Source organism: Hippopotamus amphibius, chromosome 15, assembly GCF_030028045.1.
Source record: "Hippopotamus amphibius kiboko isolate mHipAmp2 chromosome 15, mHipAmp2.hap2, whole genome shotgun sequence".
NCBI lineage: Eukaryota > Metazoa > Chordata > Mammalia > Artiodactyla > Hippopotamidae > Hippopotamus > Hippopotamus amphibius.
The window spans coordinates 43,100,218-43,126,800 of record NC_080200.1 but is presented as its reverse complement, the minus strand read 5'-3'; the positions used below and the strand labels follow the sequence as shown (position 1 = coordinate 43,126,800).

General features: G+C 42.2%; 1 protein-coding gene across 1 annotated transcript in view; it reads right to left on the bottom strand.

Annotated features, from left to right (window-relative positions):
• The window catches only part of ADAMTS12 (ADAM metallopeptidase with thrombospondin type 1 motif 12), a 341,068-nt gene that overhangs the window by 46,854 nt on the left and 267,631 nt on the right, over positions 1-26,583 (bottom strand). The window contains exons 17-19 of the mRNA XM_057710080.1: positions 24,310-24,436; positions 14,237-14,447; positions 3,553-4,662 (exon numbers count right to left, since the gene is read on the bottom strand). Coding sequence (XP_057566063.1) covers positions 3,553-4,662; positions 14,237-14,447; positions 24,310-24,436 — 1,448 coding nt within the window. The remainder of the gene's footprint in view (positions 1-3,552; positions 4,663-14,236; positions 14,448-24,309; positions 24,437-26,583) is intronic.

Genomic DNA, 26,583 nt, shown 5'->3' with positions numbered 1-26,583 from the left:
TTCCAGAGTCCCACTCCAGGACCACTCCTGTTTGCAGCCCACAGGCTGTACTTGGGTGACTTCACTCACTTCCAAGGTTCTAACTTCTACCTATTGGTCATGGCCACCAAATCTTATCTGCAGTTTTCACCTCTCTCAAGAAACTCAGATCCATACACACATACTTGCTGGTTATCCTTTGGGTATCTCAGAGGTCCTATCAACTACACTTGATCTATAACTGAACTCATCATCTCTCCTTTCTTTGTCTCTATTGAAACTCTTTCTATACATTGTACGATATCTCAGTCTATAGGCACACCACCCAAAGGATACCCGAGATTCCAATGGAATCATCAGGACAAACTCGTCTCTCTCCTCTTCATGCCCCACATGCAGTTCTTCACAAAGCCCTGCTGATTTTAAGTTTTAAATGTCTCCTGAATTTATCTTCCCCTCTGCATCCTGAGCATTCTTGTCCTAGTTCTCATGTCTCATCTAGACTACTGCAGTGTCCTCACAACAGGTCCAATCCCTCATCCTCACTGCTTCCAGAATAAGCTACCTAAAGCACACAGTGGGCCATGTCATGCAGTGGCAGAGACTGCTAGATACTCACTGTAAGCCTTTTTCCTTTTCTTCCTGGGCACACAATTAGATTACATTTCCCATTTGTCTTTTTGGTTTGGTCATATGACTGAGTTCTAGACAATGGAATGTGAGCAGAAGTGGTAAGTGCCCCTTCTAGGCTCTGCCCACAAAATCTCCCATGGGAGTGCCTCTGTGCTCTTTTCCCTTTCTGACTGTGACTAGGATGGTGACCCGAGGGCAAATTTGAAGATGGGAGGATGGCAGAGCCATTGTCAGACTGGGTTCCCAAAGAAATGCCTGGGTCAGAGCATCATCCTCTACCATCACCACAGCAGACCTGGAGTTACCTCCTGTCATTACGTGAGTGCGAGAGTAACTTCTGTTTTGGAGAACCATAACTTGTTTGGCTCCATTTGTTAACAACAGCCTAGCCTCTTGTGTGTGTGTGTGTGTGTGTGTGTGTGTGTGTGTGTGTGAGATTTCTAATTACATACATACACTGTACACATGTCACTCATACTTTATTCTGATATTGATCCCTTATAGATGCCTTTTATCATCTACACTTTCATGCTCTGTTTGACCTAGCTTGTATTCTTCTCAAGGCCCACAGTGTCTTTAATGGTAGGTACGTTCAGACTTCATCTCCATTGACTAATTAACAAAATCCTACAAATTAACTAGTAGTCCACTTCCATAACTTGTTCTCGTCTTTGAGTCTTGACACACTGTCCAGACTGCTTTGTTGGGTGGAGGACAATAAGTCTGTTTATCTTTCCTTAAGGGACACCCCATGTTTTTGGAAAGAAAGATACCTTTAGAGGGTACTACTTAAAAGCTATCATTCATAAAACCTAAACAGAACATTTTTATTTCAAAATATCTAGGCTGAACCCACTGCAGTGTCATTATAGGGACCATTTGCCCATAAACTCAAAAGTAACCAGGGAGCCCTCAATTTTATCTTAAAGTACTTTCTTGTGAACTATGTGATATTCTCATCTGTCTACCCAGGTTCCCCACATAAATGTCACTGTTTTTATGTCATATGACCAAAGAGGAAACAAAATAGCAGAAGGCAGAGTGAGTGGTGACGTTTTCTGATTTGCAAAGCAATGGATCATAGACTATGAAATTTGCCTGCTTGGGTTCAAATCCCTGCTGTGCCACTCATGAGTGTGTGATTCTGGCTAGCTATTTCACCTTTGAGCTCCAGTTTCCTCATGTCTAAATTGGGGGTGATCTCCTTGGGCTGTGGTGAGGATTAAGGGAGAGAATGCATGTGGATTAGCATAAAATCATGCTATAAAGCATGGCACACACTTTATAGATGTTCACTGACAACATCCTCCTCATCATTAAGAGCCCATTAGGACTTTCCTAATGGAAAGAAATCTGACTACAATGTCCGGGATCATGAGACCCATTCCTCTCCTTTTTTCAACTAATTGGGTTACTCTAAGCATGAAAATCTTTTGTCCTCCTGAACCTGGATTCTTTACTTGCAAATGGAGATAATAAGATGCCCTTCCATTTACAGAAAAAGAAATGAATGTGATTTCACTTTAGAAATCAAAGTAAATCAATGTGAAAACACAGTTCAAATGCAAACACAAAATTTTAGAAGTTTGAATATACCTATTTTTTGCCAGTATAGTCAATTTCAGGACCAAGATGCTGATTAATTCATACAAAAGAATTTTATACAGCTAAATTGTCAACTGGTGCTGAAATTCACTAGAGAGACAGCAGATGAGAGCAGAAAGATTTAGAAGGGTCACCATCCAACGGACATGTCCATAGACAAGTTACTTAACTGTTAAAAATCTTAGTTTCTCTCTATGTAAATTGGTATAAATAAGACCTTACCTACTCCCCAGGACTGTCAAAAAGAGAAAATAGACTGCATATGAAAGTAGTTTGGAAATTAACATGCTTCATAAATTAATATATTGTTATTTTTATATTAGCTGCTAACACTTCTTTTTAGCTAGAGAGATAAGCCATGCATTGTCATCAAAAATGCTGAATGATATGAGCATGTGATTATTTTGCCACAAAGTCCTCTTTTGAGTTGTCAAATTATTTTCAATGAGTTCAAATACTGCGCAGTCAAAATTCAAATGGGTGAGAAATGATTTTGATGCTTCAAAAGATGTAATTAGTTCTAGAAATGGAGAAACAAATATCTAGCCAAATTCCTGAAGCCTAAAAACAGGCACCAACATTTTGTCATCATGTTTATTTTCTTCTTCCTCTATCTTCCAATCCTTTCAATGAGCCAAAATGAATTTCTGTGATACAGGCAAACACTGAGTCCAAAAAGAAAAGAAATGCTTGATACAGTGAGCTACAGAATTCTTTTAAAGAATTCTGTCGGGCTTCCTAGGTGGCGCAGTGGTTAAGAATCCGCCTGCCAATGCAGAGGTCACAGGTTCGATCCCTGCTCCAGGAAGATCCCACATGCCGCGGAGCAACTAAGCCCGTGTACCACAAAAAAAAAAAATAAAAAAATAAAGAATTCTGTCTTAGATTTCCATTCCAATTGTGATTACTTGATAGGTTTAAACCAGAGTCTCAACATTGGCTTTCTGAATAAAATGTGAACTCAGGTCTTGGCAGGGGTCCCTCATCACAGGATCATTACAGTTTGTAGCTGGAAGGGACAGTGGAGAGGAGAGGTGATCTATACTAGCTCCACTGTTCTGTAGTTCAAAAGCAGGCTCAGAGAGACAGACCAAATTCTAGGTTCTTTATACTATATCTCACTACATTTGTTCTCGTTCCCTGGATTTTTTTTTTTTTTTTCTTTTTTGGACTTAGGGAGGTAAAGAGGGAGGTGAGGACATGGACCTGATTGCTTCACTTTTTTCTACATTAGACTATGTTTTATATAAGTCCATTTTGAAATTTGCATAGGAATGCAACACCCCTAGCTAATTCCATATAGAATCAGGCCTGGGTAAGAAACAGAACTCCTACCTCGCTCCAGTTTCCCACAATCCAGTACGCAGGGCTGTGGCCTGTTGAGAGCTGCTTGTAATCTGAGGCATTCAGCAAAAAACCCTCTGCAATCAGATTTGTTGCATCTTCCTTGGTCAGGACTGGTCCGGAACCCTGTGTTAAATTCATGTTGCTTGGAAGTTCTGGAGGGTGATGGTTTTCTGAGTATGCTGGCTGGTGGTCTCTGCCCAGAGGGAGTGGAGTGTTAGCTGGCTTTTCAGTGACCATCCCCTCAGCTCTGGGTGCACCATTTTTGAGAGTGGTGGGCCTCTGGCTGGGTACCAGTCCCTCCGACATTGTGCTGAAGGGTGGCCACAAGGATGGCTCCCTAAGATAAGGTGTTGGTGGAGGTCCAAGTGGCATTTCTGTACTTCTTTCCCCTGGAGCGTCATTTCCAGGTACTCTGATCTTGGTCCATGTCACAGAGGTGTTCTCATTTTCATTCTCAGGTTGTTCACTGTCTTCCCCTGAGCCGCTGTGAATCCCCATTTCTGGCTCTTTGGTCAAAGGACTGTAAAATGGAGTCACCTGCCAAGTCATAGGGTTGCTGGAAGTTGGCAAGTCAGAACTACTCACTGTTGTGACTACAAGGTCTCCCTCTGCGTTAGGACCAGTGTCTGGATTGGAAACATTCTCTTCATTTGGCTGGATACTCAAAGACGAGGAAGTGAGGATGGGCTGGGAAGTACTCCCAGTGGAAACGACATAATGGGAGTCCAGTTCAGTTTGAATTGAATTGTTCTGCCACTGTTTCCCATCCAGGTCTCCTTCTTTGGAGGCTGTGGTGGGACTAGGGCTGTTGATTGTCAGAGCACTCGTGCTTATAGGCCCAGGCACTGTGGGTGTAGTCAGCATCCTGGGACTAGGTGTAGTTGTAGGGATGGGCTTGAAGAGGTCAGGTGTTGGTAGTTTTTTCCCATTGGAAATTGTGCCTTTGTTGGGCTTCAGAATTCTCCGGCTAGACGGACACTGCTGGAGGCCACATAGAGCTCTGCTGTTGGGTTTCCTTGTCACATCGCAGGGCTCATCATGGTTCTTGGCACACGTGACACTGCGAATCCGCACTCCACCACCACAGGAAACAGAACACTGGAAAAGAGAGATGGCTGTTAGTCTAAGGGGAAAGATGTGTTGGTTCTCATGCCAAAGTTTATGGCAAATCAGGATAGGTCCAGCAGAAACTGAACTGTGCAGCTAAAATTTTTTCTACCTTTGTGTTTGGTTTCTGTGCAATTTTAGTTTCCCATGGAAGTATGTATCTCCGGGAGATGAGCTGAGCTGAGGTGAAGGACTATTTACCCTTCACAAACTGAAAATGCAAACCATGACATAGTAAAACAAGTTTCCCTGGGCTGTGACTCTTGGATAGTGGATCCACAAAGAGTGCAATGATTTAAACAAATCACCTAATTTTTTAAAAGAGATAGTAATATTATCTTCCCTAGGATTTCAATGCTATTAAATTAATGTAAACTTTTAACATATTTTTTGGAACCTATTAATTTAATGATATGAGCCTTTCCCTTTATATCCATATAGCCACATAGCCTCACTCAAAGCATCCTAAGCTCCATTTTCTTGCCTGTATCAGATGGACTCAGATTAAAAGCTAGACAATCACCATACATGTATGCAGATCTAGGACTTTTTATGAAATTTAAAGGTGAGTAGTTCACCAAAGGCGGGTAGATACCCTTTCCAAAGAGTTAGATGAGTCCTGTAGCATGGACACCATGGCAGGTCCTCCTCTCTAGTGGTCCCTTCATGCTCTGTAGGGCATGCAAAGCACAGGCAGCTAGATTGCCTTTGGGGGAAACCTAACAGGACAGTCATTTCTCAGGATTCATGGTAAAGACTATGTCATCAGTCTCAGCAGCTGCAAACCACACACAGTTGCTATGTAACACTAATTTTCTCAATATTTTGAAAAAAAATCCGTATTTTTACCAAAGTGCTCCATTTTTAGCTTTCCTTTCCAATGACATTTTAAGTTATCCATCAATAGTTCTTGAACATGGACTGCCCAGGAGTCTGTGCTGGCTGTTTTGCATTTGTCTGTTTTATATCTCTGACCCTAAAGCAGGTTTCTTAAAGATGGGGACTACATAATGTTTCCTGGATTTCAAAGGGCTTCACAGCCATTATTCTGTGTGATATCCTGTGAATATCAGCCCTGTGAGATTTATAGGGCTGTGAGATTTACAAGGCTGGAGTTATTATTCCATCTCTTACCAGAGAGGAAGCTGACACCCAGGAACCTGCTCGAAAGGTTGTAAATCAGTGGCAGAGTAAGAATTAGATTAATGCCATGCCCCTCTCCACCCATCAAAAAAACAAAAACAAAGAAGCAAAAAAACCTAGCATAGCACAGCAGACAAGCAGTTTGTCTACTGAGTTCACTTATTGACTTGACTAAACTTTTGATTTCTGAAAAGTTACCCAAAGGCAAAAACTGTTTCTTATCCATAACTGAATTCCAGGATAGTTCTTAGGATACAATGATCACTTACTGCATATTTATTAAGTGACTGTTCTACCAGGAAAACAATCAGGAATAGGAAAATTTTTCTCCCTGTGAGTTTATGCGTTTTTCAGCTCGAGTTTCTTGTCTTCTCAAGTTCTATTTTCAATTTCCTCTGTATTGGAAAATAAATTCCTCCTTTATTTTGTTCCATTCCAGCCTACTCACTCCCTGATATATGATAGCTCTGTTGAAATCAGCATCTTTGAAAAGGAGACACCTGTGAGCACAGAAGACTGTGCAGCTCAGGGAATGTTCAACTGCAGATTTGGGGTCAACCAAAAAAGCGTGAGTTTAAGCCATCAACAAACACTCAAAATGCCCAGCTCTAGGACGGAACTTCCAAGTTTGTTCTGATATGATCATATTAATCTTTGGTGGAAGCAGTGCTTCAGGGACCAAGAAATGAACACTTACTTCCAACCAAATGGAGACTACCAACTAAAGCTCTCAGAGCCCAGCAGTGAGGAAGTGGTCTCTTCAGGCACCTTCCGTGACTCACTTCACTTTGGAGCCTGGAAAGGGCAGGCTGGGGGTATTTATTTTCCTGGTTTACTACAAGGTTTTTGCTCTCCTTGTATATGAAGCCACTTTATGCTCCGTCCATTTTAGTCATCCTGAGTCACTTCTCCACATGTTACATTCTGATCCCAGCTGCTAGGGTTTTCAAATCTCCACTTTGTAAAAATGTGTCAGTCTAACCAAATGATCCTCCAGGTACCTCTGAACATAATTCCATGCTGGCCGCCTCAGACAGGTTCCATTTCAAGAGCTGTTTCATAAACCAGGACCCTGCTAACGCTAATACCAACATTCTTAAGCAGCAGGTGTACCCTACTTCGGGTTTTCTTTCCAAGTAATGTCAGAGTAGATAGGAAACTCTTTGATTTTTCTTTTTTCTCTTCATTCCCCTTTTTTGTTTTTGATTTGCAATGTTTCTAATGCCCACAGACTTTACTGTACAACTTTACAAGCCTTTTTAAAATTCCAAAAGTATTTGGATGTGTGCCCGCTACCCCAAGTTGAACTATGAAGTAAAAGAGCTATAAAACCTGTAAGAAATAGCTTAAGGCCCCCCAATATGCCATTATTAGCTCCATCCATTATGTAGGACTAAGCCTCAGCTTTGTCATCTAGAAATTCAAATACTCACCTTTTAAGGCTGCTGTGAATATTATATAAGACAACAGTCTTAACATAGTGCATAACATAGAGAAGACAATTGGGAATTGGAAGTTCTTATTATCACTGTTATAATGATGCTGATAAAAATAGTAGTATTAATAATAACAGAGGGCAAGGGGGTCCCCAGTTTCTACTGTCCTTGTGAAGCACAGAGTGACACACAGACCCTTCTTAGGGGATGCTGTGAGGTGAGCAGCTGTCTCAGTAAAGAGACCGTTGTCTCTTGTATGTAATTGTAGGCACACTAGAAGATACTGTGGAGACACATATATCCCATTGGTTTATTGCTGGATTTGTTTTTAGATTCAGGTTTCCTAGGGTGAATAGGTAGTATGTTTTTATTTTTAATTTACAAATTAAAAGTATTAAATTCAGGTTCAAGCCTGTGAACTTGTTCAGCCTAAAAGAATCAAGCAGGAGTAATAATCACTATCTAGGTAGTTGTTTAATGAAAATACTTTAGATTTTGATCTTTCAAAACACAAGATTATTCTAGAACAGAAATGCCAAAGTGGCCGCCTAAGGGCTACATGTGGCCCACGGGCATGTATTCTTTGGTCTATGCAACTCAAAGCAAACAAAGAAAATACAAACAGCAAGTTAGCAGCCAACATTTAAAAATGAGCAGATTTCATCTTAAAACTCCAGGTTCTTAGCGTCTCTTGAAAGAGCCAATGATCTGTAACTATTGGCTCCATTCTACAATGGCAATTCAAAACTTCATGAATGGATACCTGGATCTGGGAGAGTTTATATGTTTTCCACCTACCATTCATCCCCATCTGTTTTCCTTACCCAGTAGACATGGAGTCTTTCAAATAATCAGTGATGCCATTCCTTTGCACTGGGGCATATTGTGCCCAGTGAGACAGTCATTGTTAACCGTATATCTCATACATTGGGCCTAAAAACTCAGCTGCCTTTTCTCATAGTCACAGCAGAACAAGCAGTGCTGTTTTGCATTCAGCCCACGCTTCTTCCAGTACATCTTCCAACTGTGTTTATCTCCTTAGGAGCTGTCAAGCCCTTCAGATGAGATAAATGCAGGACACAACGCCACACTTAGAACTCATCTCAGTTGGTAGTTTCAGGATTCTCAACACCAATTTCTGCTATGATTATCTTATGCCCGTACCTTATAATTTTGAACTCTATACCAGGCAAACAGCTTGTCAGTCTGTTAATGTCCTCCCTGGGAGTTATCTTGCCTTCATTTGCCATCACTCTGAGATTAAGGGCTTTGGGGAAGTCCGCTAAGAAAGAGGTCTGCTACTAAATCAGCCACCTCCACCCACCTGAGGTGTACTGTGGGGCCGGGGGGAGGAGACTCACAATTGGCTCAGAGCTGTGGGGCTAAGAGGGAGTTTATTCAAAAGCACAGATGGGTTTATCAGAGAGTGGGCTGAAGGGATAAGTAGGGAAACAGCTAATGCTTTAGGCATAAAAACATTTAATGTATAGTCTCAGGAATTTATAAATGAATGATTGAACCTCACACTAAAAGCATTCGCAAAGTAAGCTAAGACCCTTAGGTACCTGTTATTGGTTGAATTGTGTGCCCTCCAAACAAGATATACTCGAGTCCTAACTCCTCCTCACCCTCTTCCCCCCCCCCTTTTTTTAAGAACTTTTATTGAGATACAATTGACATACGATAAACTGCATATATTTGAAGTGTACAATTTGATACTTTTTTTTCTTACTAGTAATGTATATATGGCAATCCCAATCTCCCAGTTCATCCTGCCCCACCCCACCCCCGCTTTCCCCCCTTGGTGTCCATATGTTTGTTCTCTACATCTGTGTCTCTATTTCTGCCTTGCAAACCAGTTGATCTGTACCATTTTTCTAGATTCGGCATATATGCATTAATATATGATATTTGTTTTTGTCTTTCTGACTTACTTCACTCCGTATGACAGGCTCTAGGTCCATCCACATCTCTACAAATGTCCCAATTTTGTTCCTTTTTACAGCTGGGTAATATTCCATTACCCTCTTCCCTTCTATATACCTCAGAATGTGGTCTTATTTGGAAATGGGGTCTTTACAGAGGTAATCAAGTTAAAATGAAGTCACTAGGTTGGGCCCTAATCCAATATGACCAGTGTCCTGATAAAAAGGAGAAATGTGGCTACAGAGACACACATATAGAGACAATGCCACGTGAAGATGAAAGCAGAGATGAAGGTGATGCATGTACAAGCCAAGAAACACCAAAGACTGTGAGCAAAGTACCGGAGGTTAGGAGAAAAGCATTGAAAAGATTCACCCTCACGGCCCTCAGAAGGAACCAATCCTGCTGACACCTTGATCTTGGACTTCTAGTTACTGTGAATGAAAAATGCTGCCTGCTGGATCAGTAAACAAAGGATGTTGCAGCCATCAAGCCACTACAGCTGGCCCAATGGTGAGCCCTGAGGGGACTCAGGATGGGGAAAAACAGGGTCCTGGCCCTAGATAGCTGAGGCACACATCAAAGGCAGGATTTCAATGAGCCTAGATTCTTGCATCTTCCCATATATAGAAAAGTGCTAAATTCATTAACTAGAGATATTTGGTTTTCTTTAATTAATGGTAATATTTAGATGTTCCAACTACCTGGCCTTTGCTGCAAAAACCGCTATATATTGTCAATCCCAATCTCCCAACTTATCCTCCAGCTCATTTTCTACATCTGTGACTCTATTTCTGTTTTGTACAACTATACTCCAATATAAATTAAAAAACAAACAAAAATAACCCTATATATCCTGGCTCCTCCCTTACCCCTTTGGAGCAGTCCCTCAGAGCTATCCGAGAGGCCATATCCCAGGCGTAATGCCACAGTTTTGCCCAGGAAATAAAACATAATTCTCGACTTTCAGGTTGTGCATTTTTTTTTCAATCGACATTATAAAAAGGGTGAGACAATACATTTCTGTTATTTAAGACACCCAGTTTGTGGTACTTTGTTATGGCAGCCCTAGCAAACAAATTCAGTACTCTAGATAATTAAAAAAAAATTAGACATAATGCAGAGCGTCAGCATGGTCCCCAACTGGTTTCCTGCGAGTAGCTGCTTCAGACGAGGGTGCTCGCATGTGTTCTCCGGGAAACCTGGCAAAGCACGGGCTGCTGACGTCTGGGAGGGACTGAGATGTTGACACTTGCAGAGGTCCCGTGTCAAAAAAGCAGATGGTTGAGGCTAAAACATTAGGTGTCCAGCCTCACAGGAGTGCCCTGGACCTTGAATGATACTGGGGGATACGGAGGGGAAGCGACTCAGGGATACCTCCTCGCCTTCCATGCTCTGTCTCCCTTTAGTTTGCAGGAACTCCTATGGGTCTTCACAGGAATTTTGCTTCCCTGTTTGTTTTGCTTTTCATTTAGTGATAGATAAGCCATTGGCACTTCCAGCAGTGCCTTCTGTTTGAAGAGCCAGGCGAGCTTGTTTGTGAAACATGTAATCTATGTGGTCACTTGTGCAAGCCAGCACCCGAGGGAACAGCTTTGCACTTAATACATTCTCAGTGGCTGGGCTAATTAATTGCTGTGTTCATGTGTTTGTTTGAGTGCTTTGGTCAGGCACAAAAAAGGGGGGATTAAAGATGTTTGCAGACCCTGGGCAGGCCTGCTCTTGGAGGCTCCACCCCATAACCCATCAAATATATTAAAAAGCATCTCTCGTCTCAAGTGCAATAAAATCATCTTCTGTAAAAACAATTTGAAAGGCTTTTTATTCTTTTGCTTTTGAAAATATTTGGTGAGGGCAACTCGTTTAATTTATGCGTGGCTCTGATGTCTCTGCAATCATTATGCATAGTCTGGAATTCCAACAAAGCGAGAAGAGCCGATCTACAAATTGTTTCCAAACATAATACATTTTTTATGAATACTGAGAGCTGTCACACTGTTACATTCTGCAGACTTCTGAGATGCTTTAAGCCACAGTGTTCAGAGCAAAAGCCCTGTTGCCTGCATTCAAATCCTGGCTTCATCCCTTGGAGGCTGTGTGACCTTGGACAAGTTTCTAAATATCTCTACGCCTCCATGTCTCCACGAGTAAAATGGGGCAAATAAGGCCATTGTGAGATATTGTGCTAATACCTAGAAAGGTGCTTAATATACCTACTAAATGTTCGATGATTATTTGCTTTTAATACGTAATTAAATATTGATTTCTGATTTTGCAGTGTCCTTTGCTTTACTGGAACAATACATTAGTTTTTTGTTGCTTGTTTGTTTGCTTTTTTTTTTCCAGGTCCCAAACATTTTTGTAGGCCCACGAAAAACTTGCAGGCTGTAAGCCCTGTGCTTACAGTGCTCCCTGCCTAAAATGGCCCTGAGTTCAGGGAGGGAGTCAGATGAAAATGCAGGGGCCACTGATCAACTCCATCAGGGCACTTGGGTGCCATTGACTGGACAAGGCTTGCAAAGTTAGAGTGGCATGGAAAACAGACCCTTGTCTTCTCGCCTGGTAATAATGTTCCAATGTAGTGAATGCTTCCCATTTCCTCAGTGCTATGTGAAGGGCTCACATAGATTACCATCAAGCCTTACAATAACTCTGTCTTTCTCAATGAGAAAAGGCTGAGAGAGGATTAACTCAGTGAGGGCTTGCCAGAGCTGGAAAACTTTGACAGGGAAGGGCAGCTCATGGATTCCCCTCTTCTCCTTCCCACCTTGGTCAGCCCAGGGAGGACCATTCTACAAAATTCTGGGAGACTCACAGTTCTTGGATCTTTTGACCCAGTTACATTATAGCTTTAGACCCATCCAGAGTGACCCAAATGGCCCAGTACAGACCAAGTGATTAGGGATTGCTTGAACACTACTTTTTATCAATTAATGTTGATCTCAAGACAAAACCCAGACCATAAATACTGTGTAGCAAGAAGCACTATATCATCTCTTAAAAAAGTATCCCAGCATAGAATGTCAAAGACATCATATTTCAGCAAAGCTCGTTGGAGGGCTAACACGTACAGACATTAGCAAGACAGCAAAGGGAAGACAGGAAGACCCAGTCGATGAATATTTTGATGCTGATTTAACTAAAAGCACCTCTCCTAACAACATCTCTTGAATGAAGGCAGTGGCTCAGCCCCTCTGTGGACGCTGGAAAGTGGATTCCACATCTGCTGTCACTATACTACGTAGTAGCTTCTATTGGGAACAACAGACTTGAGTACTTGTCACATCGTGCCAACTTTTCAGTCCCTTGTTCCCCAGTTAGGCACGTCATTTTGCTCCCCAGAAACACAAACACAACGAAAAGAACTCCTCAGCCAAATATGTAATTGTAGTCCTTTGAAAAAGCATGAAGATTCTGGCAATTAGTAAATTCTACATGACAAGAATTATTAACTGCTTTGGCTGTAGCCGACACACTTTTGGTAAACAGATTTAATGGACCAGTCACAATACCCCATTCAGCCTTATTTTGACAACACTGTAATTTACGACAATCGAGGTTGGTGGTGGATTAACAGGTCAGGCCAGCCACAGGCTGTTCACAGGAACAGAAGGGGGGATATTCTGGCCTATTATTGACGTGTGCACATGCATCAGTGCGACACCAGTAACACGCCTGTATTAGGTTGTAGATATGTTTTCTTTATGTGTACATCTTTGTCTTTTCTTTTTGGGGGGCCTAGCTCTGCCATTTGATAAGTTCTCACAATAAAGGGACCATATCTTTTTTATTTTCACCCAGATGCTCCAGAGAATATTCCATACAGAATTAGAAGCTAAATAAACCTCAACTGTGACGATGAGCTAATGAAACAGTTTTGGAAATGAGGTTATCAAACTGGCTGTATTCAAATGAGTGTTTTCCACTTTCCAATAGTTCTCTTCAGAGGTGGTATCTTTGCTGATACAAAATTTTGAATTCTTCTTTGATAATACTTTATAAGCAACTGCATTTATTCATAATCAAGTATCACTTTAAACACAAAACCCCAAATGGATCAGATTATTGCTTTATTCATCAGACTTAAATTCTAAATGACTTTCTGTGGCATTCTCCTGAATCAAATATTTTCTATTTCTCTGAAGGTGGGTCCAAGAGGAATGCCTAAGATCCTCTGGTCAATGGTAGCATTATTGTGGAAACCATGTGGCTTCCCATAAGAAGTCAGCATCTGTTGATAAATTCTGGCCTGTTGGTTTTACAAAATTGTATATTTTCTAGTCATTCCTTAGGTCACTGACTGAAATATGCATAAGGAAGCAGAGCAAGGCCCCTGGGGACTCCAGCACCCTTGGAGAAAGCAGGGGTCTACTTCTACTACAGACTCTGGGAGCACAAGGCCTGACACTTTCAGGTCTCATGGTGACCCAAAGAAAATTAAAGCCTGGGAGTCTTTCATGACTTCCTTGTCCATGGATTTCTAATTATACGCAGAGAATTAGATCAGATTCATCTTGGGGAGACGCAACACTATTTGAGTTTATGTGGCTAATAATAGTACACGTCCTAAGCCTTGATCAGGTCTGAAGAGATGGATGATTTGAGGGGCTTCTACAGATGGCAGGTGTACTTACTCTCTTTCCCACTAGAGCGACCCTCCTTTGTTTTTTTTTCGTATGAAGCATAACTACCAGTAAACATTTGACAAACTAACTCTTGGGGTAGGTGGGGGAGCCTTGGTTTGCTACTAACAGTTTAATAATGGGCCAGCAAAAATCCTGAGGATTTTTCAATTATCTGTCATGAGCCTGAGCAAGCAACATCCAGCTCATCCCTGGCAGGTATTTGACCGCTGGACAGGTGAGAGGAAGAGCCTGTAAGAACGGAAAACAAGCAAGATAGGATACTGGGAGGCAGGGAGTGCAGGAAACAGGCCAGAGGTTATAAACGCTGGCTGTTGTACACTTTGACCCCGGGTCACCTTGGATTAGTTAATGAAGAGAACTGGGTGGCGGGCGGATGAAGCATGAATCATGCTTCCTTTTAACCCCTGAGCTCACCTCACTCCAGTTGCCCACTGTCCAGTCGGATGGACACAAGATGTCTCTGTTGCAGGAGATGAGGGTCTTGGGCTTCAGCAGGTGCTGGCAGTCTTGAGCTGGGAGAGCCTGCTCATCAGAGCCCACGGTCTGGATGCATAGCACGGTGCGCTTCTTCTCTCCGTGGGGCCCGCATGTCGCCGAACATGCTTCCCACTCCCCTGCCCACCACCTGCAGACACACGTGCACATGTGAGAGAAGATCACCCAGAGCAGATACGTATTCAATTCAATCGCTAGAAAGAAACTAGGAGCAGAAGCTCTGATTACAGAGCTGGGAGGTCCCTGAAGATGCTCCAGGGCGCTCTGCAGACAGGACCAAGGCTAGCATGTTCAATCACAGCTCCGGAATCCAGCAGAACACTTGGCATAAGTAGATGCTAAGTAAGGAAGTCTTGAAATGAAAAAAAGAAGAAAACAAAGCCCTCTCTTTTCAGTCAAGAAAACTGAGGTCCAGTTTTCTGTTGTGTAACCTCAAGAAAGTTTAAGCCTTACTCCACATCTGTTAAATGGATGTAACAATATTGACTTTAGATGAGTGTTGTGGATGAGACAAAACACCGATTTATGTACAGTGCATAGTACAGAACCTGACATAAGACAGACTCAATCATTTGTAATTATTGTTGCTTGGACTGCTGCTTTTGACTAAAAGAATCCAATCAGAATCTAAGTCACCTGGTTGCTAACTGAATATTTTTTCTATTTCAATGTGAACCTTAAAGGTATCTACACACTAATTTTCAATCATTTAGAAGATGATCAGTCAGGGGCATTGCCTTCAGTTCCACCCCTCCCCCATCTCCTTCAGTCTACCTGTTAATATTCTCACTGGTCCCTTTAATAAGAAAGTAGAAAAACAAGAAACATATGAAATAATTTCTTTTTTTGTCAGCTGTTCTTGATAAGTTGAATAGTTGAAACTGTTGGCTAAATTAATATTCCGGATTCTCTATGGAAAAATGAAGATGTGTGCTCTTTCTCTACCTGTTATCATGGATGATTGGCTCAAGATTCTAGGATGCGGAGAAGTGGTTACACAGAAGTCGCTTTTGCAAGTGGCAAGGAGCCCTTGTCGGAGCCCTCTCTTTTCTTCCTTCCCCATCATAGTGCAAATCTTCCTCAACACAAAATACAGAATAGGTGTCTTGACCCAGTGTGGTCTGAGTCCACCATTGCTTAGATGCGTGGTCTGCTTACTCATCCCTCCATGCAGGAATAAAAAGGCATATTTGTTTTTCATGGGAATTCAGCATGGGAATTCCTTCATTCCTGACTTTAGGGAAACCGTCTGACCTTGAGATAGTATTAAATTTTGAAGAAGATTAAGCTTTGTACTATTACTTATATTTACAAAATATTGGATTTGAGTACAACTTCTTTGATTCTCATACTTTTAATCACTGGTTAAAAATATTAGAAGAAAGCTCTTCCTCAATCTTCAGTTAGTAAGTAATTAAGATGACTTACTTATTCTCTGGTGTTTCACATCTGGCCATCTTGTGTGGATAAAGAGCTATTATTGGAACCATATGCTATGACACGAAATAAATGACCACTGTATTAATCTAATTACTCTGTCCTACCTCTGACATTTCTAAGGGAGACCAGACACACTACTGAATATATCAAATGCCATTCTGGAAGGGCCTTGATGTGAGCCGAGTGAGTCTAATTTATCTAATTACTTGCTACAATGCTTTCAGCTCTGTCACTACCAAGTGATAATAGACTTCCTTATTTCTTTCCGAAATTTCCTCCACAGTCTCCAGGGGACATCTTGCATGTTTGTCCTGAGTTTAAAGTGAAGCCCATCCTCTTTCTTTCCCTGCAAAGGTCTTCCAAGCCCAGGACTCAAGAGCTATTGCCAGATTGTTCTCTGTTGTCCATCTCATTCTTTTTGATGTCTGCCATAATCCCACCTCTTCTAGGAGATTTATAAAAAGAATGCTTTTATATTTATATTTATTTATAGGAGATTTACAACAGAAGACTGTTTACATGCTCTGAGTGATTGCTGACAAGGACAATATAACATGCAAAGAACTCAGTGGGGCGAAAGGCCCAGCCCACACATTCATTCACCCCCCTCAAAAGACAACCTTTCTGTTTTCAACAGCACAGAATCGACAACAACCTAACCTGACTTCTTCCATTTTTGCCATTGATTTTTCTTTTGCCAGAATGTCTATGACACCTGTCGCACCTAACATACAATTGGATAACTGATCATGCAATGTCTTATATTCTTCTTTCGTCCCTATACTTAGTCAATTTATCATTCCACTTACTATGTCCTGAGGACTAAAGACTGGGGCTCTGTTAGTGATTCTCACTGTGTCATCACTTGGGAGCCTTAAAAAGTTATCAGTGTTCAGGCCCCATTGCTATGTTGGATGGCCAGAATCTCTTGGGGGTAGGGCCAAGGCATCAGTGTTTTTTTTTTTTTTTTTTAAAGTTCTTTGATGACTTTCATACGAAGTCAGGATTAGAAACCACTGGTGTTGTGATACCAAATAAATGGATTTGATTGTTTACCTTTAAATTTTTCTATAAAGAATGGACTCTCTAGTTTTAGTATGAATTACGTAAAATATAGAAGTGTGTGTGTGTGCGTGCGTGTGTGTGCTTGCACTTTGAGACCCTTGAAGAGCCTGTCGTTGCCCTGGACAAGTTTACTGTAGTTTGGACACTCTTTGAAATAAAGTAGGAGGATCTGTATCTTCTACCCACACCCATAGCAGTGCTTGCTCAGGAAGCTCTGACTACCAATAAACCAATACAGTACAAAAATAAACCCTTTCTAACCCTCATTACTCAGAAAACTGAAAGTCCTCATCTCAATTTGTTAAACTCTTGCTCAGAATACTAATTTCCTTAAAACTACCAATTTCTATAATTACTATCTTTGTACTCATCTTTTCCCTAATAGCATTTAGGTACATCCCCAAATCCAATTCAATTCGCATTCCGCATTCCAACATAACGACCATTTTTACAATAAGGGAACTATTGCTTCCTTGACCTTTATACACAGTGTATCCACATTCTCACCGTATCCTGTTCATCCTACTTCATTTTCTCTAGCTCTCTTGTCGTCTCCCATGCACACCACGCCCATTCCTCTCCCACCTCTCATGGACTTCTCCCAGTCTCAGTGACCCCATTCCTTTCATTTACATTGATGGTTCTCAACCAATGGATTCCCACAGCCACCTCCCCAGGGGACATTTGGGAATGTTGTCACAAATGAGGGTGGAGGTGTGCTCTTGGTGTCTAGTGGGTAGAGAACAGGGATGCTGCAAAATATTCTACAATGCACAGGATAGCCCTCACAGCAAAGAATTATCCAGCCCCGAGTGGCTCCAGTGCTGAGGTTGAGAAACCTGGATTTAAACCAGGAGCCATTCTTTTGGCATTGAAACCTGCATGCAGCTGCCAGGGTGGAAAGAGTTTACGGAGCTGGAGTTCATGGAGCATTTGAATGTGCTGGGCACCATCACAGCTGTAGCCTAGCAGAGCTCTGCTCGCTGTAAACCAAAGTTCAGAGAGCGGTCCCTAGGGAGAAGAAACTCGACCTCTTTCTGGAGTCAGATACACTTTCAATTCCAAAGAAATTCTTTCTTGACCGCCTACTCCATCCTGGAGTGTGCCATGCAAGACTTTCATTCTGAAAGCCGTTGACCATATAACACACATCTCTTATGTTTAGATTACCAGGAGCTTTTATTAAATCTTTAAAATCTGTTTTATGTACCCATTTGGGAAAGAACACAGGATGTCCAAATTGGATGCAGAAACAAATTATTACTGAAGGACAATAACGCAGAAATAAAAAGATTAAATCTTGCACATGAAATCATTTTAGGAGGGGGAAATGACAGCTCTGAATGATGGGGTATGAACTTTTCAGATAGCGTGAAAATTAGGTGACAGAGGAAGATGTTGCAACTTGAAATTCATATCCAAGGAAACTACTGGACTAAACTTTCAAAAACAAATAATACTAACACAGCCACTGATGGTTATTATTTATTCTTTAAAAAAGCAAATTAACTCAGTTTCCTTTCTTTAATCCCCTTGTGAGTTTGCAGGCAGGATTTATCTTTGAAGTTAGAATTTTCTGTTTGTTTATAACATTTTCATTTGTTTTAACATGTGAGAAATATTTTATATTTCGGGATTCCGATTTTAGCACCAAAGCCTGTCCATCCTGAGATCCTGGGCGGCAGCATAGTATACTAGCACCAGCACAGAATTCTCAGTTGACCAATCTAGGTTCAAATCTAGACTCTACCACTTATTTGCTAAGTGACTTGGGAAAAATTTTGTGAAGACTTTAGTGTCCTCACCTGTGGCATAAAAGTATCTACCAGTCAGCACTGCTAACATGAATAAACTGGTAATACGGAAAGGGCTTGAAGCAGACTGAGTTCTCAATCCAGAAATCATGCTCCTTGGTATTTACCCAAAGGAGCTGAAAGTTTTTTGTTCACACAAAAACCTGCATAGGGCTGTTTACAGTACCTTTATTCATAATTGGCAAAGCTTGGAAGCAACCAAGATGTCCTTCAGAAAGTGAATGGAGGGTCCATCTAGACAATGGAATATGATTCACACTAAAAAGCAATGAGCTTTCAGGCCATGCAAAGACATGGAGAAACCTTAAATGCGTATTACTCAGTGAAAGAAGACAATTTCAAAAAGTTATGTACTGTATGATTGCCACTATATGGAATTCTGGAAAAGGCAAAACTACGGAGACAGTAAAAAGATCAGTGGTTGCCAAAGGAGGGAAGTAGAGATGAACAGGCAGAGCACAGAGGATTTTTAGGAATTTAGTGAAAGTGTGGTGGGAACACTGGGAGCTTTAGGACCCAGGGGCCATGGCTCAGCCGGAGAGAAATGCAGCTGAGCCCAGTTGTTATCTACATGTGTCTGCTTACTGGCAACTCCTCTTGCAAGTTTCCTTCCTGCCTCTGTTACTATGTAGCCCTTGTAACTCTAAGAACAGCCCAGAGGCCACGAAAGAAGAATATCCAATCAAATCCCATTCTACCTTCCTTGTTACCTTATCTGGGGGACAAAGAAAGCCTCATGTATAGAAAGTTAACAAAAAAGTATAAAAGAAATTGTCCTGCTTTGTTCAGGGCTCAGCCTTCGGATATTAATCCGCTGGGCCAGTGCTGGCACAAATAAACGCTGCTTCCTGCATACAGCCGCAGTGTCTTGCTTCACTCTGTAAAATCCCGCAACATAAATACTCTGTACGATAACATAATGATGGGTACATGCCATTATATATTTGTTAAAACCCATAGAATGTACAACACCAAGACTGAGAACCCTATGGTAAACTATGGACTTTGGGTAATTATGATGTGTCAATATAGATTCATCAATAAAAAAGTAAATAAATAAAGCAAAAGAAAAAAGTAAAAATAGTGGGTTCTTAAAAATTGTTAGTTACCTCTCTACCTCTTTACCTCTCTACGTCCTGGGGATACTATCCACCCTCTACCCCTGACTTTATCATGAATCTTTTGCGAAGCTGAAATGCAATCATAAGTAAGAAGGACTTCTGTAACTGAACCACTATGTTGGAATATTTCATCATTCTATTTAGTTTATCATATGCTTCTTCAGAATGCATTTTCAGAAATTGTACCTACTATGTGCTATACTTACCTAACGTTTTCAGGAGTCAAAAATCTCTAACCAAGTTAGAGAGCATTATCTATTTCAACAAAAATGAACTGCATAACAGAAGCACCATAGGTGAATTGGCCAGTTGTTATTTTGGTATTAAAGATTTTAGTCCGGATGCATTAAATAAACAAATACAGATTTAGGGAAAAACATATATATAATATGAGGACAAATAAATATTAAAAATGAAATTTCAATAAAATTAGCTGGCTGGGGTCCAGTACAGGAGCCATAAATTTTAAACATAAATGTATGTACATATGTATGTATGCATATAACTGTGTGTGTATGTCTATCACCTTCAGTATAAAAACAGAAACAAAGGCACACGTTACTTTCCAGTTAAAAACAACACTACTGGCATCATTAATATCCCTGTCTGCAGGCTGTGCCTTTAGCTTGAGGTCTGGACTGGGTAAATTCTGGCTTGATCTGCTAATTCTGTTGATCTTTAAGTACCACAAGCTGGAACCCAGGCATTAATAATGTACAGAAACTCAAGAAACTCAGACCTTGGGAAATAGATACCAGACAGAGGGAAATCAAAACAAAAAATGCTACCAAATAATAAGGATTTAAAAAGACTTGTCAAATTGCTTCTGCTTTGCTCTTCTTCCTTAAGTATAATCTTCAAACTGTTTAGAGGGAATTAGAGGAAATTATGTTTCCAACACAACAGCAGAAACTGGGAACCGGATGGACTGTTTTTCCTCCCTTGAAGTGCAACCATGTGGAATGGCAGAAGCAGCAGCTGCAAAAAGGATCATCAGCTCACCAAGAAAACCTGGGCACAGGATGTCACATTTGTGCTGATTGGGACAGCACAGTGACTGCCTGGTAGCCCAGCTCCTATTTGTAGCCATCAGCTCTTCCATTCTAATTACCAGGGCATCATTACTGATTTTATGAGAGGGGGCTGTGTAATTGGTCCATTTCAAAATTTTGCTCTGAATCAACAAACTGCATCCGCACACTCAGCTTAGGAAGCGTTCCAGCAAAAAACCACACAGTATCGTTTTCCTTGTTCTAACAATGCTGCCCTTAAAACTGAGAGATAAAGAGATGTCAATTAACCACAAAGCCCCAAGGAGGACAGGGACCGTGGACAGGGATCAGGAGGCAGGGCATCAGGGAAGGCATCCAGACGCCTGACCGCCAGCCCCAGCCCGGACAACAACAGCTCCGTCTTGCCATTGTGCACGTACCTCACATAGCCCTCCTGGCTGTAAGCTTCCTGAGGAAGTGAAATATTTGTGCTACTCCAAAAAATCCTTTGCCACATTCTCGGAGGAAACCCTAATCACGTGGGTTTCCACGCTCTGGCGCTTCTATGACTTGGTGGAGGGATCCCCTCTGCTCTCCCCCTGCTTTTACATTATGCTTGCATTAATTAGCATGCTGCCTGTGTTAGTTTCCTAGGGCTGCTGTAACAAGTCCCCACAAACCTGGTGGCTGAAAACAATAGGAATCTACCTTCTTATAGCTCTGGAGGCCAGACATCCAAGTCAGTATTACCAGGATGAAGTCAAGGTGTTGGCAGGGCTGTACTCCCTTCGGAGGCTCTAGGGAAGAGACATTCCTTGCCTCTTTCAATCTGTGGTGGCTGCCAGCACTCCCTGGCTAGTGGCCCATCACTCCAATCTATAGGCCAGTGTCTTCAAATCTTTCTATTCCAACTTTATATTGTTTCTCGTGTGTGTGTGTGTGTGTGTGAGAGAGAGAGAGAGAGAGAGAAATTTCCCTCTGCTTCTCCTGTAAGCACACTGTGATGGATTTTAGGGCCCAAGTGGATAATCCGGGATAATCTCCCCATTTCAAGACCCTTTACCTTAATCACATCTGCAAAGACCTTTTCCCAAATAAGGTGACCATTGCAGGCTCCAAGGATCAGGGCACGGATGTCTTGGGGGCTGGTTTTTAGCTACCACATGACTACATTCAGGGCTAACTTCAAGTCCCCAGAGCTCAGCCTGTGTCACTTAAGAATTCCTCTATCAGGAAATTCCCTGGTTGTCCAGTGGTTAGGACTCTGCACTTTTACTGCTGTGGGCCCTGGGTTCAATCCCTGGTCAGGGGATAAGATCCTCAAGCTGCGCTGTGTGGCCAAAAAAACAAAAAACACACACACAATGAATAAGTAAATAAATAAAAGAGGGAAAAAATTGAGATATATTGTATTAAAAAAAAAATAGAGAATTCCTCTATCAAGGCCTCTGCTCTGTATCCATCAGGCTTCAGGCTCAGCTCATCTCCTGTCTGTCAGCCTCTGGACTCTTGTCCTAGCATCCGTCTCCTTCTAGCACTGGTTGTATCTTATTGTAGGGTCACCTTCAACTAGGAAGCTCTGTAATTAGAGTCCAGAGGTAGGTAAAAACAGCCACCCTTATGGGAACTGAGTTCTGAAAACATGCCTCTCGGAGGGGTCTGCTGTATGTCGACCTGCTGCAGGCTTGTAGCCAGTCCGCCTTGAGTTTTGGGAGCTCTGCCTGGAACCAGGTACCCAAATACATATCTTGCGTTATATCACGACCTCCCAGGGCTCAGTAAATGGTCCCCGTTAAATGGCTGTCATCACTGTCGTGTCTCTCATGGGGAACAATGACTGCTTGACAAATATTTGCTGGTAATATTAAGCCCAGACAGGTTAAGGAAAATAATAAAAATGAGACCCTGAACCCCAGGCGTAAAATTAGCTTCAAGAAATAAATAGCTGTGGTTTCAAGAAGGTAGCCACTCACCAGAGAGGGTGGCTTTGAAAAGTGAGGCGAGAATCCCGGGCATGTGGGAGTGGTCGTCAGCTAGTGAGGGCAAAACCAAGTGACTGGTAGAGCAACTTCAGGGAGAATAAGGATGAGGGAAGCACGTAAGCTCCGCAGAGTGATGGGCTATCGATGAGATCAGGCTAGCGAGAAGACAGGTTCCTCTTTCCTGGCTCATGGAAAGATTTGCAGAAACTGGGATTACAACCCAAACCTAGTGGGGCCCAATCCTCCCCTCGAGTCCCTCATTCTTCCCAGCGAAAGAGTTCCAGGGAAGAGCGGCGGTGAGGTGAGGGAACGGCAGCACCTCTGTCCTGCCTCGACGGAGGTGGGGTTCCGCTCCGGACCTCACAGCCCACCTTCTACCTGGAAGAAACCACAGAACTGGACTAAGCAACAACCTCCTGACTCTGAGATGAGAACACCCTGGCCTCTGGGAGCCCCCTGTTCTAGCCTATAAGACATGGACACTGTTTGCCTTAGCTGACTTGTCTAGGCTCTTCTCTTTCACCTAGTTCTTTGGCATTTATCCCATTATTCTAGTTCTTCTTTAGAATTCAGCCTGTCCCTTGGTAGATTTATTATGCCAACCAGCCCCCTCCTGTTAAACCAAACTCTTCTTAATGTGTCTTCTTGGGACGGGAAGGAATGCCTGATGGAATCTGCAACTGAAATACATCCCTATTTAAGGACACGAGAGCATGAAGACACTCCCCAGAATTAATTCTTTCTTTCCATCCCTCCCTCCTTTCTTTCTCTTTTTCTTTCTTCCTCTCCCCATCACTCTTTCTCTCTCTATCACTCTTTCTCTCTCTTTTTAATAAAAGCCCCTCATAATAACATCCCAGCTACCTTCTAGAATCTTGAGCCAATATGATTAGGAGTGGTTCTCAACCAGCAGTGATTTTGCCCCCAGAAGACATCTGGCAAAGTTTGGAGACATGTATGGTTGTCACAACCCGGATGTGGAAGATGGAGTGCTAGAAAGATCTAAATAGACACAGGCCAAGGATGCTGCTAAACATTACACAATGCACAGGACAGCCCTCTACAGCAAAGAATTATCCAGCCCCAAATGTCAGCAGTGCTGAGGCTGAGAAAGCCTGGTCTGTAAGTCTACTCTTTCAGGCAGGCTTAAGTACAAACGGGTACTGCGATCTGAAGGTGTCAGCATGTTGTCTAGAAGCTACTATTGCACTGCTTGGTAAAGTGCTCTTGGAAAAGCCAAACCCAATTAGCTAAAGAATTGTTGGATAATCTACATACCATTCTCTTCAACAGTGCTTCGGGACTTAAGTCTTACCAAATAATTAAACACAGGTCACACAAGCTTTGTAAGAAGTACTGCTCTCTGGGGAGAAAATGTCCCCACTCACAGCTTGTCACAGGCTCCAACAGCATAGCCACAGAAAGCTGGGACAGCTTTCCTGGATTTATTCTAATAACAAAGCCACCCAGCTCTCTCGCGTCACTGAGCCCTGGTTTACTGTTAAACCACACACCCCTGCAGGCAGACACACAGAGCAGCAGACACACAGAGCTGCAGCCGGTACCACTGATGCTTACCTGGGTGGACAATCCTTTTCATGGCACTTCTTCTGTCTCCCATTGGGTTGTGTTTCTGGGTCACAGAATGTAGATTTCACCGTCCCGTGACCCTTCTTCATGCAATGGGCGGTCTGGCGGCGGATACCTGGGGGTCGGGCAGAAAGGTTCACATGCAGTAAATTCCGAGCCTACAATCTCACTGTCAGGTGAGGCCCCTGGTCTTGCCTATAGCTGATAGGAAGGTTGTCCATAAAGTATTTGGTTTTAAGATAGGGATGAGGAATGGGGACCTCTTCTCTACTCATGCTGCAGAAGGCAATGGGTGGGAAAGATTTCACTTAGGAAGGACTGCAGATAATACAGGCAGATTAAATACAGTCTAATATAAAGATTACAATCTAGCTGTGGAGACAAGACTAACACACATACGGCAAAAAAAAAAGGTGAGATTTAAATAATGAAAGCAGATATCATCACCAATTGTTAGAACACAATCATACATTATTTGTTTAATACAGGAAGAGAGGAGTTGGGAGCTTTATATTAGTTGGGGTTTGTAAACTCTGAAAGACAGGAATAAAATTCAAAATAATTCTATGAGGTTCAAGAGGTTATGTTTTGTAAAGTAGAGGGTTTTGTTAGCAGAGATTGATAATACTGCCGCCTTCTGATATGAGGTTGGTAAGTAAGTAAGAGAAGCACGTGGGAATGGCCAGGTCCACAGGAAAACAAAGCCCACATGTGGGCTGGATTTAACTTCGGATCTATCATAATAGTTAACACACATAGTGCTTGCCTTGCCCAGGGCACTGTTCAAAATTATATGTGTGTATGTGTGTGTGTGACTATATATGTCCCAGACAAATATATATATATGTGTGTGTGTGTGTATATAATGCAGTACCTATTATCTGTTATGATATATAATAACTGAAACCTCCCAACAACCCAATGAAGTCAACACTAACATTATTGCTATCTGACAGGTGAGGAAACGGAGGCACAGTGAAGTCACATAGGCTGAGAAGGGAGAAGAAAGAAAGGACCACTGGCTTTGCTAGCTAGGACATCGTTGGCAAGAGAACGCAGAGGAATGGCCAGAATGTCATGGACTGAGAGGTGAAGGGCAGTGAGGAAGAGAGGCATCACCTCTCCCGAGAGGACTAATGCATCCATGTGAAGAGTGAAAGGCTGGGTGAGAAGACTGAAGACGGAGGCCCCAGGGACAGAGCGATCAGCTGGCACAGAGGTGGGCGCCCTGAGCCCTGAGGGCATCCAGGTCTCGAGTGGGCTCACTGGTGAAGTGTGGAACTGAAAAGGCCATGAGTACGCCCATAAGCTAGTTACCTCCTCACTTTAGCGCCAATGACCTGGAGGCGCTTCCCCACAACCACAAGGCTGGGGCATCTCCCTACCACCCCCACGTCCCACTCCCTCACGTGGACTCCTTCCAGTCTCCCGGGCTGGCTTGCATACTCAGATGCCAGAGATTATATCTCGCCATTTAAAAATGTCAGAGGGAGTTGCAAAACAGTAAGGGAAGCCTTTAAAATGAATCAACAATATTTTCTTGTCAACACTAGTTTATTCTTTTTAAAGAGATAGGTAACCTTTCAACCACTCAGGCTTTCTTAACTGAGAGACTATGTGTTCTTTTTCTTTTGTCATGTAACTAAAGCACTAGCAACAACTGGAAGCAACATTATAAAAGGAACTCTCATGGCACAACAAGTGAGTCACTGTCTGGAAAGACAGAAACACTTGCAGAGTCTTAGACAATGTGAGTGGAGTGGAGACCAAAATGGCTGAAGCCAGAAAAGCTGACATGTACCTGCCATTGTAGAAGAGCACATGATCTATAATTCCCCTAAAATTGGACATAACATTGATTTTAATAAAATGAGATGATAACAATTCTATGAATCAGTAGAGGGCTCTGCCACAATTCCCCTAAATATACAGAAATAACGCTTAACTTCACAGAAGACGGGAAGAGTGGGAACTTTATAACCATATGACTTGCTGACAAGTCCATCCTAAATCTACCAACTTTCAACTTCCGTTCCCACTAAATATTTACTCCATATTTTCTAGCTCCTTGACGCCCTTCGTCTCTGATTTCCTTGATCAATGAGTTCAGATCTATCCTTCATAATGAAGGCTCAGTCAAGAAGAACTTGAATCCCATCACTGCAAGAGCTCAAACACATTGATCTGTGTGTGGGGGTGTGTGTGTGTGTTCAACAACAACCAGAAGGTCAACATTAACACCACCACCAGAATCAGAAATGG